At 44.7% G+C, this 15,987-nt stretch overlaps 1 protein-coding gene across 2 annotated transcripts in view; it reads left to right on the top strand.

The window, feature by feature from the left end:
• Sgk1 (serum/glucocorticoid regulated kinase 1) overlaps window positions 1-15,987 on the top strand; it is a 118,409-nt gene that overhangs the window by 85,555 nt on the left and 16,867 nt on the right. For both annotated transcript variants that reach the window (XM_087551590.1, XM_087551592.1), the window contains exon 3: window positions 2,235-2,310. In XM_087551590.1, the coding sequence (XP_087407716.1) occupies window positions 2,235-2,310 (76 nt within the window). The remainder of the gene's footprint in view (window positions 1-2,234; window positions 2,311-15,987) is intronic.

Raw genomic sequence — 15,987 nt, 5'->3', positions numbered from 1 at the left:
GGCAGGATCCACAATAATGAATTTTCTTACTTCTATGGAGTATCTACAGCTACAGAGCATGGCTAATTAATCCTGGGTATAGTGGCCCATGGATTCATACTTAAACAGCCCTGTATGGGGATTCATACTCACCTGCTACAACCACAGAGAACGGGGATTCTGATGTCTTTGGCGTGAACAGGAAATGCTATCCCACATAAAAGACATTTTGAAACCAAATAGTAATGTGGAAACATTCATAAGCAAACGAGCTCTCCAAGAATAGCATGCTTGTGTGTAAAGGTCACAAGGCGGGGGGGGGGGGGCACAAGGTAGTTACAGCTGTTAACCTAGAAAGACAGTTTGTGTATGGAAATTATCCATATTGGTAGAGTTTTTAAGGAGTGAGAACTTTTTGTGATTAAAAGGTAAAAAGTGGCAAAACCATAGACTTCTCTTTACTCTTGTTAAGTACCTATGTCTGTCAGGACGTTTTAATTGCTTATGGATGTAGGTGGTTTTACCAGGAAGCTGCCCTTCAAGATCAACCCTTAGTTCATATTGCAGAAAGGATGTCTTTTAAGTCAGTGACCTCAGTAAAGAGACTTACTGACTAAAGGGACGAGGACCTATCAACCTGGAAAGGTTAGGCTACCATGAGACACAAGGACAATTTTCAAAAACGTGAGGGGTTTGCTACATAAATGAAAAGAAGTACAAAATGCTGTGTAAGCCCAAGGAGGGGAGCTGACTCCAGGGTGGGTGATATGCACCTGTAATTCCAGCACGTTAAAGAGGTGGAGTCAGGAGTTCAAGGTCAGCCTGAGCAAGACTCTGTCTGATAAAACAGACAAAGCAAATAATTGTGAACTCGAACCAATGACCAAAGGTTTAAAGATCCAGATCTCAGAATATTCTGTCAAAGATATTTCTACAAAATATATTAAGTCCATTTTATCTGTAAGATATGTTCTATTAAGTAAAGACACATTCGAAATCTATACATCGTGAGAGGATGACGTTGCTTCCCAAGCATCCCTGCAGCTCCTTGGAAAATTCTACAAGTGATCTAGTACAGAGGCAGGAGGATAACTGTAAGGGTGAGGCAAGTCTGAGCTGTACAGTGAGTTTCTCTCTCAACAAAAGAGAATTTGAAAAAAATTAGGATTATAAATTAAATCTGTACTAGAGTCTCCAAATTAAACAGCAAGTATTACATATGCCCATATAAATTACTTAAGAATATAAAGATTCTACTGTAATTATGACTTAGTTTCTTTTTTGTTACTACAAGAAAAGTGGTAGAGAAAAGGTTCAAATTTGAGAGTATTCTCCATCAAGGTAGGAAAGCAACAGCAGAAGGAGCCTGAGGCAGCTGGTCACATTGTGTCCAGTTGAGAAGCAGAGACAAAGAACTCCTGTGTTCAGCTCACTCTCTCAGCTTTAGAAGTCCAGATTCCTGGCAGCCAGGGGAATGGTGCTGCCCACAGTGGGGTGGGGGTGGGGTCTTCCAACTTCAATGAACCTAATGGAGATATTCTCCCACAGGCATGTTCCAAAGCTCATCTCCCAGGTGATTCTAGAGTCATCAAGTTGATGTCTGGGATTAGCCTTTACAAATTACAAAAGAAGAATTCTTTTACTTTATTTTTGTTTACTAATTATTATTGTTAAAGACAGTGTCTCACTGAGTGCTCCTAGCTAACCCGTAATTCACTTTGTAGACCAAGTTACCCTCAGACTCACAGAGATCCTCCTACTTCTGCCTCCTAAATGCTTCGATTAAAAGCGTGTGCCACCATGCCTGGCTAGAAGAATTTCTTTTGAAGTTCTCTTCATTAGTATACATTTTCACAGGCATTATTTACTAAAATTACAGTTTCTGTTACAGACAGATCTGAAACAGCTTTTATGTCGACATTGTGACCCTCTGCAGCAGTTGTGTGGTCTGTGCATTGTACCTAATACTGACAGAGGAGAGAGGGAAAATTATCTGCCAATTACTTATCTAGCTATCAGCCTGACAGCTACCCTATCGTGGGATGAGCGCCAGTCCCAGAGTGTGAAGGCTTAAAGGGTTCCCCACGTATGGGACTTCAGAGGTACAGCCAGCAGAGTCCTAAACACCCGTTTAGGACAAACAGCTGTTTGTAGAAGCTTTAGGTCTGGAACGTCCACCCTAGAACAATAGGCCTGGAAGCAGTGTCGTGATGACTCAATTTTCCCAACCGTTCTTTTCCCTTTATGTTTTCAAGGTGAAAGAACCATGTAATCATGCCAACATCCTGACGAAGCCGGACCCAAGAACCTTTTGGACCAGTGATGACCCAGGTATTATTAGATCGTGTACTCAGGTCCTCCGACGTGCAGGGTACACACTGTACTGTTTGCTTGCATGCTTGTGCCTAAGCCTAACAAATAATTACAGTGCACTGTTAACTTTATTCCTATAAACATTCCTTTATCATATTTCTCTACCTCGTGATCTTCCCCATCTATATAGCGTTGTGGATGGCAAACTATATTCCAGTGCTGGGGAGCTGGAGTAGCCATATTTCCTGGAGTGGTTGGGAAGGTCAGTGGAATAAGATAGGCAAGGGCATTAGCTCAAATGTTTTAGTGGACGTGTTCATGTTGGTAATCTCGGTACTCAGCAGATTGAGTCAAGAGGATCAAGCCCAAGAGTTTAAGGCCAACCTGGGCTATATAGAAACGAAAAGGTAGTCAAAGAACTTAAAAGCCTAAAATAAACCATAAGTCCTTAGAGGAGAGCAGACAATGACTGTGCTGTCAATGATCTGAAGCTATCCAAGCAAGGAGAGGACTACTGTGTGAGATGAGAGGAGCACTGCTCTGTGAGGTGGGAGGAGCACTGCTCTGTGAGGTGGGAGGAGCACTGCTCTATGAGATGAGGGGAGCACTTCTCTATGAGATGAGGGGAGCACTGCTCTGTGAGGTGGGAGGAGCACTGCTCTGTGAGATGAGGGGAGCACTGCTCTGTGAGGTGGGAGGAGCACTGCTCTGTGAGATGAGGGGAGCACTGCTCTGTGAGATGAGGGGAGCACTGCTCTGTGAGATGAGGGGAGCACTGCTCTGTGAGGATGAGAGGAGCACTGCTCTGTGAGATGAGAGAAACACTGCTCTGTGAGATGAGGGGAGCACTGCTCTGTGAGATGAGAGGAGCACTGCTCTGTGAGATGAGGGGAGCACTGCTCTGTGAGATGAGAGGAGCACTGCTCTGTGAGGATGAGAGGAGCACTGCTCTGTGAGATGAGAGGAGCACTGCTCTGTGAGATGAGGGGAGCACTGCTCTGTGAGATGAGAGGAGCACTGCTCTGTGAGGATGAGAGGAGCACTGCTCTGTGAGATGGGAGGAGCACTGCTCTGTGAGATGGGAGGAGCACTGCTCTGTGAGATGAGAGGAGCACTTCTCTGTGAGGTGGGAGGAGCACTGCTCTGTGAGATGAGGGGAGCATTGCTCTATGAGATGAGGGGAGCACTTCTGTGAGGTGGGAGGAGCACTGCTCTGTGAGATGGGAGGAACACTGCTCTGTGAGATGGGAGGAGCACTGCTCTATGAGATGAGAGGAGCACTGCTTTATGAGGTGGGAGGATCACTGCTCTATGAGATGAGGGGAGCACTGCTCTGTGAGGATGAGAGGAACACTGCTCTGTGAGATGAGAGGAGCACTGCTCTGTGAGATGAGAGGAGCACTGCTCTGTGAGACGAGAGGAACACTACTCTGTGAGATGAGAGGAGCACTGCTCTGTGAGATGAGGGGAGCACTGCTTTGTGAGATGAGAGGAGCACTGCTCTGTGAGATGGGAGGAACACTGCTCTGTGAGGATGAGAGGAGCACTGCTCTGTGAGGATGAGAGGAGCACTGCTCTGTGAGATGAGAGGAACACTGCTCTGTGAGACGAGAGGAACAGTGCTCTGTGAGATGAGAGGAGCACTGCTCTGTGAGATGAGAGGAACACTGCTCTGTGAGATGAGAGGAGCACTGCTCTGTGAGATGAGAGGAGCACTGCTCTGTGAGATGAGAGGAGCACTGCTCTGAGTTGAGAGGAGCACTGCTCTGTGATTTGAGAGGGCTATTGCTCTTTGAGATGAGATAAGTACTGCTCTGTGAGATGAGATCCTATGCTTCAACTTATACAAGACCAGCGGGGAACAGAACTCACTTACCTAACATGCACAGGGTCCTAGGTTTGATCCCCAGCACCACAAATAAAATAGAAACTAAGGAAAACAAGAGTCCTTGGATTTGGGCTGGGTTTGAAGTTCTGTGGTAGAGGGCTTAACTAGCATGTAGAAGGCCTAGGTTCAAGGTGTAAGATTAAAAAAAAATTGGTTAGAGGGCAAAGTGTGTTCTAGAAGCGAGAAGACTTTTTTCTTTGAGCCGTAATGCCAAATAGCACTAAGGAGACAGAGGAATGAAGGGGAGCTGGGCTGAAGCAGAAAGAAGCTAAAACAACTAAGAGAGTGTGAATGGCTTTCACTTTCTCTAATTAAGTAGGGTCTAATGAAACAGGAAACCGGTGCTGATCCTTAATATTTATGTTATGCCTCACATGTTTATGAAGTGTATTCACAAAATTAAATTCAGTGTATGCAGCAGGCCCGTGAAATAGGAGGGGCCGTCCAAGCCTAGGAGGCTGGAAAGGGGGTGACAGGCTAGAACATCTGATAGCATCCAAAGTCCAAGGCCAGAACAGCGGAAGGCTGGGAGAGGGGCAGAGCCCAGAGCCAGCTGCTGTACTCCATCCACTGCCTGGGGAGACAGCATTCCAGCGAGGAGCAGTGGGGGCTAACTGTGTTTTAATCTCTTCTTCACAAAAGGACTGGGGCTACTCCAAAAACTAGCTGGGCTGCCTTGTTGGCCTCAGTAGGAAAGGAAGAGCCTAGGCTCACAGAGACTTGAAGTGCCTGTGTGTGGGGATACCCACCCTCTCAGAGGAGAAGGGGATAGGGGTTGGGGGAGGGAGTGACCAGGAAGGGGTCAGTGAGCAGGCTGTAAAGTGATTAAGTAAAAAATTAAATTAAATTGAAAATACAGTCAAGGAACGCGTGGAGGGTGTGTGTTTGTGTGTGTGTGTGTGTGTGTGTGTGTGTGTGTGTGTGTTAAACTCTTTTTTCTTTGAAAGACTAAGTTTGTCTATCATTTTATCTATCGTCCTTTTCCATTATGTGTGTCTTTCGAAGGAAGATGGGAAAACACATCTGTGCTGTCCTTTCAGTCCGTTAGCAAAACAACACCGCAATAAACAAGCCATCTGCTGGCTGATACTGTTAAGATTCACATGGTGTATGGTGAAAGGGCAAAGAGGAAGGCGGCCTTAGCGTGAAGGATTCGTGATGTGGTGTGAAGAGAATGCAAGGAGAGGGGGACACCATCTGGGACAGGGCAAGGAGAGGGGGACATCGTCTGGGACAGGCATGGAGGAGGCAAAGGAATTACAATGGAAGAACACTGAATGCAGAACAAGTCTGAGACAGGAGGATTGCGAGTTGAAGGCCAGCCTAGGGTCTAGAGGGTAAAGCTCTGTCTCAAAATGAAACATTGAGAGAATATAATCAGAACTCTGTCATGTCTGCTCACTTTGAAAATTTCTGTGTGACTTGAAGGTTATAACAGTGTCACTCCTCCCTGACACAGTCATTCATGCAATTCCTGAAACAGGAGCATTAAAATCTTCAGGTAAGGTAGTAGAATTGTCCTACAAATGTCCAATTTAGTCAGTTTTTGTCACACAGACTCTGTGTGTGTGTGTGTGTGTGTGTGTGTTAGAGAGAGAGAGAGAGAGAGAGAGAGAGAGAGAGAGAGAAAGAGAGAATGTATATCCACTTGCATGTGTATGTTGGTACTTTCGGAGGTCAGAGGACAAATTGTGTGTCATTCCTCAGACAGCATCCAACATTTTTCTTGAGAAAAGGTCTCCCTGTGACCTTGAATTCATCAAGAAGCCTCAGCTGAGAAACCAGCAAGCTCAGGGATCTATCCACCTGTCTCTGACTCCCTATCATGGGATTGCAAGGCCATCAGCACCACATTTGGCTTCTGTGCAAGTCCTGCAGGTGGAAAACAGCCCTCAGGCTTGCAACACAAGCGCCTCACCAACTGGGCTCTCTCCTCGAACTCCTTGCCACATAAATTTTAAAGTTTTGTTGTTAGGTACATATCTTCCTATTGTGATTTATTCATTTTTTAGTTTATGATTTATTCATTCATTCAATCATTCATTCATTCGGTCAGTCAATTATTTGCTTGTTTATAAGGAAAGAAAGAGAATGAAAAAGTTATCCTGTAGCCCATGTGGCTTTAAACTCCCGATAGATTCTAGTTCCTAGCTGGTCGAAATCTTCCAGGCACAAGTTCCAGAATGCTGAGTTACAGGTATGAGACACCATGCTTGACCTTTCTTTTTCTTTACCACTGTTGTGTGTGTGTGTGTGTGTGTGTGTGTGTGTGTCTGTGTGTCTGTGTGTGTCTGTGTGTCTGTCTGGGACAGGATCTCACTTAGTGACTTTGAACTCACTATGAAGATCAGAATGGCCATGAACTCATAAGTAATCCTCCTGTTTTCCCCTCCCAAGGGCTGGGACTTCAGGTGTTGTCAACCACACCTAACTCATTTTGTTCCTGAAAGGTGTTCCTGTAGACATCTGTCTGGGTATCTGGAATCTTCTCTTCATCAGTTTAAAGATGTTAGGCCATGTCTTCTGCACTGTGTCCTTTCCGGTGAGAAGTCAGCAAAGTTCAACTTCTCTCTCTCTCTCTCTCTCTCTCTCTCTCTCTCTCTCTCTCTCTCTCTCTCTTCCCTCTCTCTCTGTCACTGTGTCTTTCTGTCTGTCTGTCTCCGTGTGTGTGTGTGTGTGTGTGTGTGTGTGTGTGTGTGTATACGCGCGCGCGCGCGCGCGTTCCAGCTAAGGACTGATTTTAGGGCTGTGTGTATGCTAATCAAGTGTTCTTACACAGAGCCACATCCCTAGTGATATTTATTTATTTAATCACCTACTCACTTGTAATCTTTAGATTTCCCCCAATTTAAGTGCAGTATTAGTCAGGGTTCTCTACAGAGTGGGAAGTCCAAGAATCCAGAAGTTGCTTAGGCCACGAGGCTGGACGTCTCAGCTGGTCTTCAATAGACACCAGAATCCCAAAGAGGTGGTAGGTGCTGATGCCAATGAAGGGATGGACCTGCCTGAAAGGGAGGAGCAAACAGGCAACAAGCCAAAGCTTCCTCTTTCCGTGTCACTCAAGGTCTGGATGAAAGGTGTTTATGTGTCTTCCCACCTCAGAGATCTAGAAAAGAAGTGGACCCACCCACTTGAAACCAAGCAAAAAATATTTCACTGCTGTGCCCTTCCTTTCTGGATTGCAGTTCGTTCCAGATGTAGTAGTCAAGTTGACAACCAAGAATAGCCACCACAAATACGATAAGCCTAAATAGGCCTCATAGTCTCTCCTTTCTTCGTTACCCAGACAGGGTTTCTCTGTGCAGCCCTGGCTGTCCTGGAAATTGCTCTGTAGAACAGTTGCTGCCAAGCGAGAGATACGCCTGTCTCCACCTCCCAAGTGCTGGGAATAAAGGCGTGTGTTACCACGCCCACCCCAAACATTATTTTATTAAGGATAAGCAATTTCTGAGAATCAGCTCACCCTGAAGTCTGGTAGAAATATTTTCACACCCAGCGTTCTTTGCGAGAGGAAGGCTGGGTGCTTGTTTGCCATATGCAGCTGCCGGAGAGACGCGAAACGTATTGTTTAGTCTCATGTAGGTAATCCCAGTTAGCAGGAGGATCAACCACTACAAGTCTGAGGGCAGCCTGACCTCATGGTAAGACCAAATCATTTCAAGAAGAAGGAAGGGAAGAAGATGGAAAAAGAGAGGAGAGGGAGGAGAAGAGTACAGGAAGAATCGAATCGGCCTGTTTTCAAGTCCACCCGTTTCTCTGGGACTAGGGTCCCTCACGCCCTCCCAGCATTCACTCAAGACAATAGCAAACCGGCCACACAAGTTCCAACTCCTTTCTGCTCTCACTTAAGACTGAAACTTGCACCCGCCATTTGCTTTTCTGTATACATTTAAGTTGCTGGTCCTGTGGTGGGCTGGAATATACAATAAATTGGAATTTCAACACAGAATGAGTCTCCTTCCGCGTTCACAATGTGTTTTCCCCAGTGCTATTATGGGCACACTGATAGCTCTCTGGCTATGAGAAGCCAGGTGAGGATAAGCAGTGATCAAACTGTAGGCCCGTCTTGAGAACCATTCTTTATCCAGTCACTTGCTAACCAGGTAAGAGAATGGCTCCCTGATGCTCTTCCTGGATTTCTTCAAGTCTGCTATCATGAGTTCTTATGTTATTAACTGCTATCATGTTATTAACCCTTCCTTACCCTTATCAAAATCTTCAGATTTAGTTTCGAGAGCTCACTGTTTACTGTCTGGTTTGAGATAGAGCCATCCAGGTTAGATTCAAACTCCCAGCAATTCTCCTGCCTTGGTTTCCAATCTCTAGGATTATAGGCAAGAACGTCTGTGCACAGCTAGATTACTTTGAAGGGAAAATTTAAGAGCCATAATTAAAACTGAAGATGTTTTTTCCTGAGGAGACAAGTTTATGTCTTTTATATGTATAGTGATGTATAGTTTGTGTGTCTGTGTGTGCTTGCGTGTGTGTTTATATGTGCGATGGTTCATGTGTGTAGGAAGAGGGGACACCCAGATGGGAAGGGATACATGGGGAAGGGGAGCCAGGGTGATGTAGAGGAGAGACATGATCCACAGTAACGATGTGTGAGAAAAACAAGAAGAAATAGGCTTAGTATCGAATCAAATAATAAAGTTCCTAAAAAGAGTGGATGGAGTCACTTTGTATAGATGGGTAAAAGGTTACGTGTGGAATTCTCAGTGCCAGATGTGGCTGCCCCTCTGTAAGTTGTTAGTTAAGGAGGACCTTACAGAGCCCAAAGTGACACAGGCAACCGTCCAAGCTGCTATTTGCTGACCGGAACTAAATAGTAATACCCCATTGATGAAAGCACCACATGCCTTGGTCACAGGACAGAGAAAGTTCAAGCTGGAACTGGACTGGAACTTTCCTCCTTGCTGGCCAGCCCTCAGAATTCCAGAAGGTGCTATGCAGGCTGCTGGGGGAGAATTCTCATTAAGTCTTACTCAGCTGTGGATCCCTGGTTCAAGGTGAGCCTCTTGGTGCAATGTGTCAAGGTTGTCGTGGGGGTAACAACCACTCTCTGACTGGATTTGGTGTTGGGGTCCATAAGAAGAAATTGACTTCTGGTATTGTAAACCTAGCCGAAAGCTTGTAGCTTGTGAGGTCATTTGGTCTAGGGAGGAAACTTCTATAGGTTCTAAGAGGACCTGACGTGCTCACCAAATTGCCTTCTCTACAACCGTGTTTGTGCCCATAGAATGCCACTGCTATCGGCTTTGGTCAGGGAGGTTCCATTCTGCAATGATCAGCGGTGACTGCAAAGTCATCACTGGTCAAAGTACACATGTAAATGACTGTTGAATGCCCAGCCGTAATGGGATGTTTCTAATATGCCTTTCACAGTGCAGGGAACACCACGGAGGATGGGGTGGAAAGGACAGAAAAATCTAGAGAAAAGTGCGGGGTGGGTTGCAGCGTGGAATATCGACTCACAAGCTTGCCTAGCTATGACAGTCTGGGGCTCACCGCAGGCATGATTTCCTGTACGAGCTTGGCACACTGGCACCTGTCAACACCATGTCACAGAGGCCAGGCGCCTCAGCCACGCAGTCCGTCCCCTTATCCACTCTGATTCAGACTACTTTGCTTTGTAGGAGTTGAAATTTGACCACAGACGACCTCAATATGACAATAGCTGCTGATAGTCTTGATCTATTAACTTAGTGAGTCACACCACAGAAGGGCTTTTTTTTATGCCAACAAACGAAAGGCTCCTGGCAAACTCAGTTTTCCCTTTGCAAGTACAACAAAGCATCATCATGAAAAGAGGGGGAAGGGAAAAATGGACATCTTCCGTTAGAACCACCAAGTCCTTAGCTATCTCCCATTACCCCGTAAAATAATTCCCAGCATGCTCAGCTCCTAAAAGTCCTTTGCATACGACATAGGCACAATTAAACATGTGTTGGACAAATGAATTCGAGTAGCTCTCACCAAAACTTAAGGTGGAGGAGTGTGTTCCATTTTGAAGGTTTTATGAAGACAATTATCAGAAGGACAGAAGTGTGATGCATCACTCAGTTTGCCTCCTATACTGGCATTTCAAAATAGACGTCCATCACTCCCATGTTTGTTCGTGCGCGCGCTTGCGCGCATGTGTGTGTGTTTAAGATAAGCCCCCCCCCCCCCGCATCTGTGTGTGTTTAAGATAAGGTCCCCCCGCCCCCGGGACTGAACCCAGGGCCTTGCGGTTGCTAGGCAAGCGCTCTACCACTGAGCTAAGTCCCCAACCCCTTAAGATAAGGTCATATTGTACTCCAAGGTCTCAGACTGACCCAAAGTCATGGCAGTCTCCAGCCTCAGTCTTCTGAGCACTGGCATTACAGGCCTGAGCTAGCATGTTCAGATAACACTGTACATTTAGAAACTGCTGGCCACAAGCGCTCTCCGTATCCTGAAGCATGTCTCTTTCAGTGCAGTAGCTACCCGGTGCCCGGAGTAGCAGGAAGCAGCGAGTTCTGCCTCGCCTGCTGTGGTTCATGTGGTGAACTTGAGAATAAAACCTCCTGACTCTGCCATGGAATCCGGACTTCCGCCTCGGTGGCTTCCTGCCACGATCTACCCGCTGGGTGATTTCATTTCTTCCACCAGCGAGAACCGGACCGTTAATACTAGAGCGTGAGCAGTTCGTGCATTGAATTCGTGCATTAACCTGTACAGTGGACTTGAGGCCAGCCTGTGCTGTGTGAAATCTTATCTCAAAAACAGCCGGGAAGCAACCAAACCAAAGGGGTGGAATTTTAAAACCAGGACTTGGAATTCGGGAAAGAACTTTGCTGTTTCCGCGTGCGCAGTTCTAGACCGAGGACGGGTTACCCATCCCAGGGTACAGCGAATGTCCACTCAGAGGCCTGTGCTGGAAGGTGCTGAGAGTCAAGCTTAGGTAGCGTTTGAGTCGTTGGCACTAAAGTCTGTCAGATCCCAGCCTCATGACTACCCCGCTGCTGTGACTACAGAACCAATTTAGCTTGTCACGGAGGAGCCCCCCACGTTCTCTCAGATTGAGTCAATTAAGGGCTCGGCCTTCTGTGGCATTACAAATGGAGCAAGGTCTGTTCTGCCTCTGTGGGGCGCAGAAATTTATCTTCCTCTTCCCTTTATCTAAAATTACTCGTTATTTCTTCTGTTTGACTCGGGGGGATTAAACTCACGGTGTTCTACAAATGGTGTTTTCTCTGGTTCCCAAAAATCCACTAAAGATGTTTTCACACAGCGCAGGTACTGTTCTACTTACAACAGAGATTTATCCCAATAAACACAAGCTGAAGTATCCCATCGGGAAGCATTTGGCACACACACCCCACCAAACATTATAACTTGGTTTACCTGCTCTACCGGTGTTCAGAACATTTACGTTAACCTACAGTAAAAGTAAGCTATCACGAGGAGCAATCATCTGTCTCTACATCACTGGCCAGGAAAAGATTACTTTTTTTTTTTTTTTTTTAGAAAATGTAATTTCTATTGAAGACATATCAATCTAGCACAATCACATCAAAATACTCCAACCATGACCTGTGCTCACAGATGACTCCGTGGGTAAAAGGTATCTGCCAGCAACCAGAGTCCCAGCCCAGGTGGTGGAAGGAGAAAATCAAGTTCCTCAAGTTGTTCTCTGAGCTCCCCATTTACAGTGTGACGTGTCCATGAGCATACACACACACAGTGTCCATGAGCATACACACATACACACACACACACACACACACACACACAATCGAACAAAACAAGTAATATGTAAACAATACCATTGAATTGTTTTCTAAAACTTGTAAGTTGAACAATTATAAATCAAGGCTATCTTCTTGCACCAATTTTATTCAAATAATTCGTTTCATACCTAAGAGCTTTGATTTTTTTCAGACTTTTTTTCTGTCTGTCTACCAGTCTGTTTGAAACTGGCTATATAGCTGGCCATGTATTTGCCTGGCCTGAAAGTCATTGTGTAGACCAGGCTGACCTTGAACTTGCGAAGCTCTTCCTGTCTCTGCCTTTATCTCCGCCTCTTCCTCTGCCTCTGCCTCTTCCTCTGGTGGGCCAGGAAGACAAGCACACAGTTTTCATAGTTTTCCTTACTGCTAAAATTATATCCGGAAATTCTTGCTAGATTTGAAGTAGGAATATCTACTTTTAATCCATATCTTGAAGCAAGAAGACACATCTTTTTTTTTTCTCTCTCTTCCTTTTTCTTTTTTTCGGAGCTGGGGACCGAACCCAGGGCCTTGCGCTTCCTAGGCAAGCGCTCTACCACTGAGCTAAATCCCCAACCCCAAGAAGACACATCTTTTATCCAGACATTCAGCCTCATGGGTAAGCAACCCCTGGATTTTTGGACTTTCCATTCACAGCTGGCCATTGTATTATCTGGACTGCAGCCTGTAAGTCTGTTAATCTCCTTTGTATATCTATAGATTCTTTCTAAAAGTTCTGTTACTCCAGAGCAGTGGCTCTCGACATTCCTAATGCTGTGACCCTCGTGTTATGTTGAGGGACCACCATAAAATTATTTTTGTTGCTACTTTATAACTGTTATGAACCATAATGTAAATATCTGATATGCAGGGTATCTGATATGTGACTCCCAAAGGGGTTGAAAACTGCTGTTCCGGAGAAACCTGAATAATACATGTCATTTTAGAAGTGTGAGATAAATAGATTGAAGGCAAGTCATGATTTAGTAAAGTTACCTCTCACATTTCAACAAGTTTCCCTCATTTTATTATCCTATATCAATCTGCATCAAGATGTGATGAGTTGTAGCTAAGGTTAAAGTGTTCCAGTGTGTAGGGATGTAGTTCAGTTGTTGGTGACTGTCTCCTGCATCCACAAAGCCCGGGGCTCCATTCCCAGTACCACGTAAGCCAACACTTGGGAGGTAGAGACAATCGGTCAGAAGCTCAAGGACACCCTCAGCTCCACCACAGTTAGTTAAAGGTCAACCCGCACCGAATAATGACTGAAGCCAGCCGACGGTCTAATTTTTAAGGTCTAGTGCATTTGGTTAATTTGCTGAAATAATTAAGCCTCTGGTAGCTTTCCTTATTCTTACAAAGGACATTTTATAATGCCTAATACAAATTGTTGAGAGGGAAGCTTTCAACAAGTTAAATTTGGATTTACTCAAGCAAAGGATTCCTTTCTTTTTTTTTTTCCTCACCCAAGATATGGTTTCTCTGTGTAGCCATGGCTGTCCTTGAACGCTCGTTCTCTTGACCTGGTTGGTCTCAAAACTCAAGAGATTCACCTACTCCAGGTCAAGCAAAGGATTCTAAATTTATGCCAGGCTTCAGAATCAAAGGAGACTCAGGACCAGGAATGGTGGGCAAGCCTGTGAATTTGGGAGGGGAAGGAGAAGAAAGTCATAAGTTCAAGGCCACTTGTGCCATATAGTGGAACCAGGTCTCAGAGCAAAATGACAAGCTTTGGAAAAGAGACTGCTGCGTGGTGCTGGAGGTTGGTGGTGGTAGTGGTGGTGATAATGGTAATGGTGCACACCTTTAATCCCAGCATTTAGAAGGCAGAGACAATTCAAGGCCAGCCTTATCTACAGAGCAAGTTTCAGACAGTTGGGACTGCACCGAGGAACCCTGTCTCAAAGGACAGCTATCTTGGGCAAAAGGAACATTTGAGTAAGAAGTGTCTTAATACAAAACATGTGCACCACATATATATGAATATATTTTTACCAACATAGGTACACATACAGATCACAAACATAAATATATAAGGCAATATAAGAAAAGGTTTGATGAAGAAAATGTTTTTTTGGGTTTTCTTTTTTTTTTTTTTTTTTGAGTTCTTAATGACAGGACTATGTTTTGTTACATAAAATACAGGTTTTGAGACAAGATATGTATTCTAGCCTGGCTTAAAATTTACTTTGTAGCTGTGGAGAGCTATGAACTCTTGTTCCTTCTGCTCTCATCTCCAAAGTGTTGGGATTGCAAGCATGTAACAGGGCATGTGACAAAATATACTTTGGGTATTTAAAAACTACTTTGTAACTTTAAAACTGTACATAGTAAAAGTAACCAATAACATATATATATATACATATATACATATATATACATACATATACATACATATATATATATATATATATATATATCACACACTCACACTCACACACACACACACCCATCCATCCTAATATCTATCACAGGAACGAAAATGGTTCACTGAAGGGCAGGGTGAGGACAGGGCTTCTTTTTTTAGTTTGTTTGTTTACAGGGTCTCTAGGTCTGGCAGTCCTGGAGCTCACTCCATAAACCAGGGTAGCCTTGAACTCTGAGATCCACCCGCCTCTGGCTTCCAAGTGCTGGAATTAAAGGTATGTACCACCACGCCCAGCTGTGGACTTAGCTTCTTAACAGAATGGGTGGAGAGAAAAGGATCATTGGGAGTTGGGGGTGTGTAAATGGAGAAAATTAGAAATGAGAATAGAATTAGATTTTAGGGTAGAGAGTTCATACAAAAAAAACCCAAAATGGTCCTGATTTAAACTCTGGTTATTATGGTGTAGACTGACAGGAAATAGAGAATACAAGGAGACCTAGGAGAAGGCAGTCACAGGGTGGCCAGGGGCTCATGGAATGAGCATCCATGAGCCACATGGCTTTCTAACTTTACTTCTGCTTTCAGAAATGCAAGGCAAGCAGCCGCTTCTGATGATTAGAGTTTTGTTAGAGGAGAATTGTGTGGCAGTGACTAGGCTGTACTGTCCTCGTGGGCATTAAATGACATAAGTTGACTTCTCAAACTGTTCATCTGCCTACTCTCACCCAAGTTTCCCATCATCCCTTCTGGTTATCAAAATGGCTGTTAACTGCAAGGAGAGTTGAGCGAATACTTTACTCAGCCTGATGATGAATCCCAATGCAGGCCAGAACTGGAATATTGGATTTCCTGGAAACCCTGCCCACTCCCTTTACTGCTTCAATGATGTCAAAGCTGTGACATTAGCGAGAATGTGCACACAGGTGTTTGGGGAAAAGAATTCAAACGGAGAAAAGTAATCTTGCCAATAAATCTAGGCTGTAGACTGCTCTCATGATTTCCCAGTGTATGCTAGTGCATCTTGTATGTTTAAGGTAAGGTAGACCCAATTCTATGGGGTAGTTAACAATGAAGAGTTTTTCAATCATGGCATTTGGGTTAGAATTGCATAAAGAATGTTGTGTTTTCTCTACTGTATAGGTTTTCTCCACTGAAGAATAAGCCAACTTAAAGAAAACTGAAAACTAAAAGTAAAAAGGGGCAAATTTATTTGGGGGTAGCTCTTGAGGATTCACTGCTTCTAAGGAATGTGGACAGGGAAATTGCCAATCTGCATGCGAAGATAGAGAGATATAGATACAGATGGATGGAGTCAGCAAAATGTCTGGATCGTAAAGGGAAGAGCCTCTGGGGAAGAAGAGGCCCAGCCCCTGGGTTGGAAAGTTCAGGGAAGAGGGTGGGGTGTGCCAGCCACACCTTAGAACCGGTAGGAACTGAGGGATGCCCAGAGAAGTGGAGGTCTACTTTGATATGTTAAATAGGAACTCTGCTGCTTGTCCCCAGTCTAAAACCCTAGCGTTTAATGTCTGGCACTTACTAAAGCCATTCAACAAATGCTAACTATTATAATGGAAAATCAGACGAGATGTGTCTAGAGGGGTGGCTCAGTGGCTAAGAGTACTTCCAGAGGATGTGGGTTTGGGTCCTAGCACCCACATAACCATCTGTAACTCCAGTTCCAGGAGATTTGACACCTGCCTTCCTTG

Source organism: Rattus norvegicus, chromosome 1 (genome assembly GCF_021556685.1).
Source record: "Rattus norvegicus strain SHRSP/BbbUtx chromosome 1, alternate assembly SHRSP_T2T, whole genome shotgun sequence".
In the NCBI taxonomy this organism is placed as follows: Eukaryota; Metazoa; Chordata; class Mammalia; order Rodentia; family Muridae; genus Rattus; species Rattus norvegicus.
Note: the sequence above shows the minus strand (reverse complement) of the source record. Positions and strands in the feature narration are given on the sequence as shown.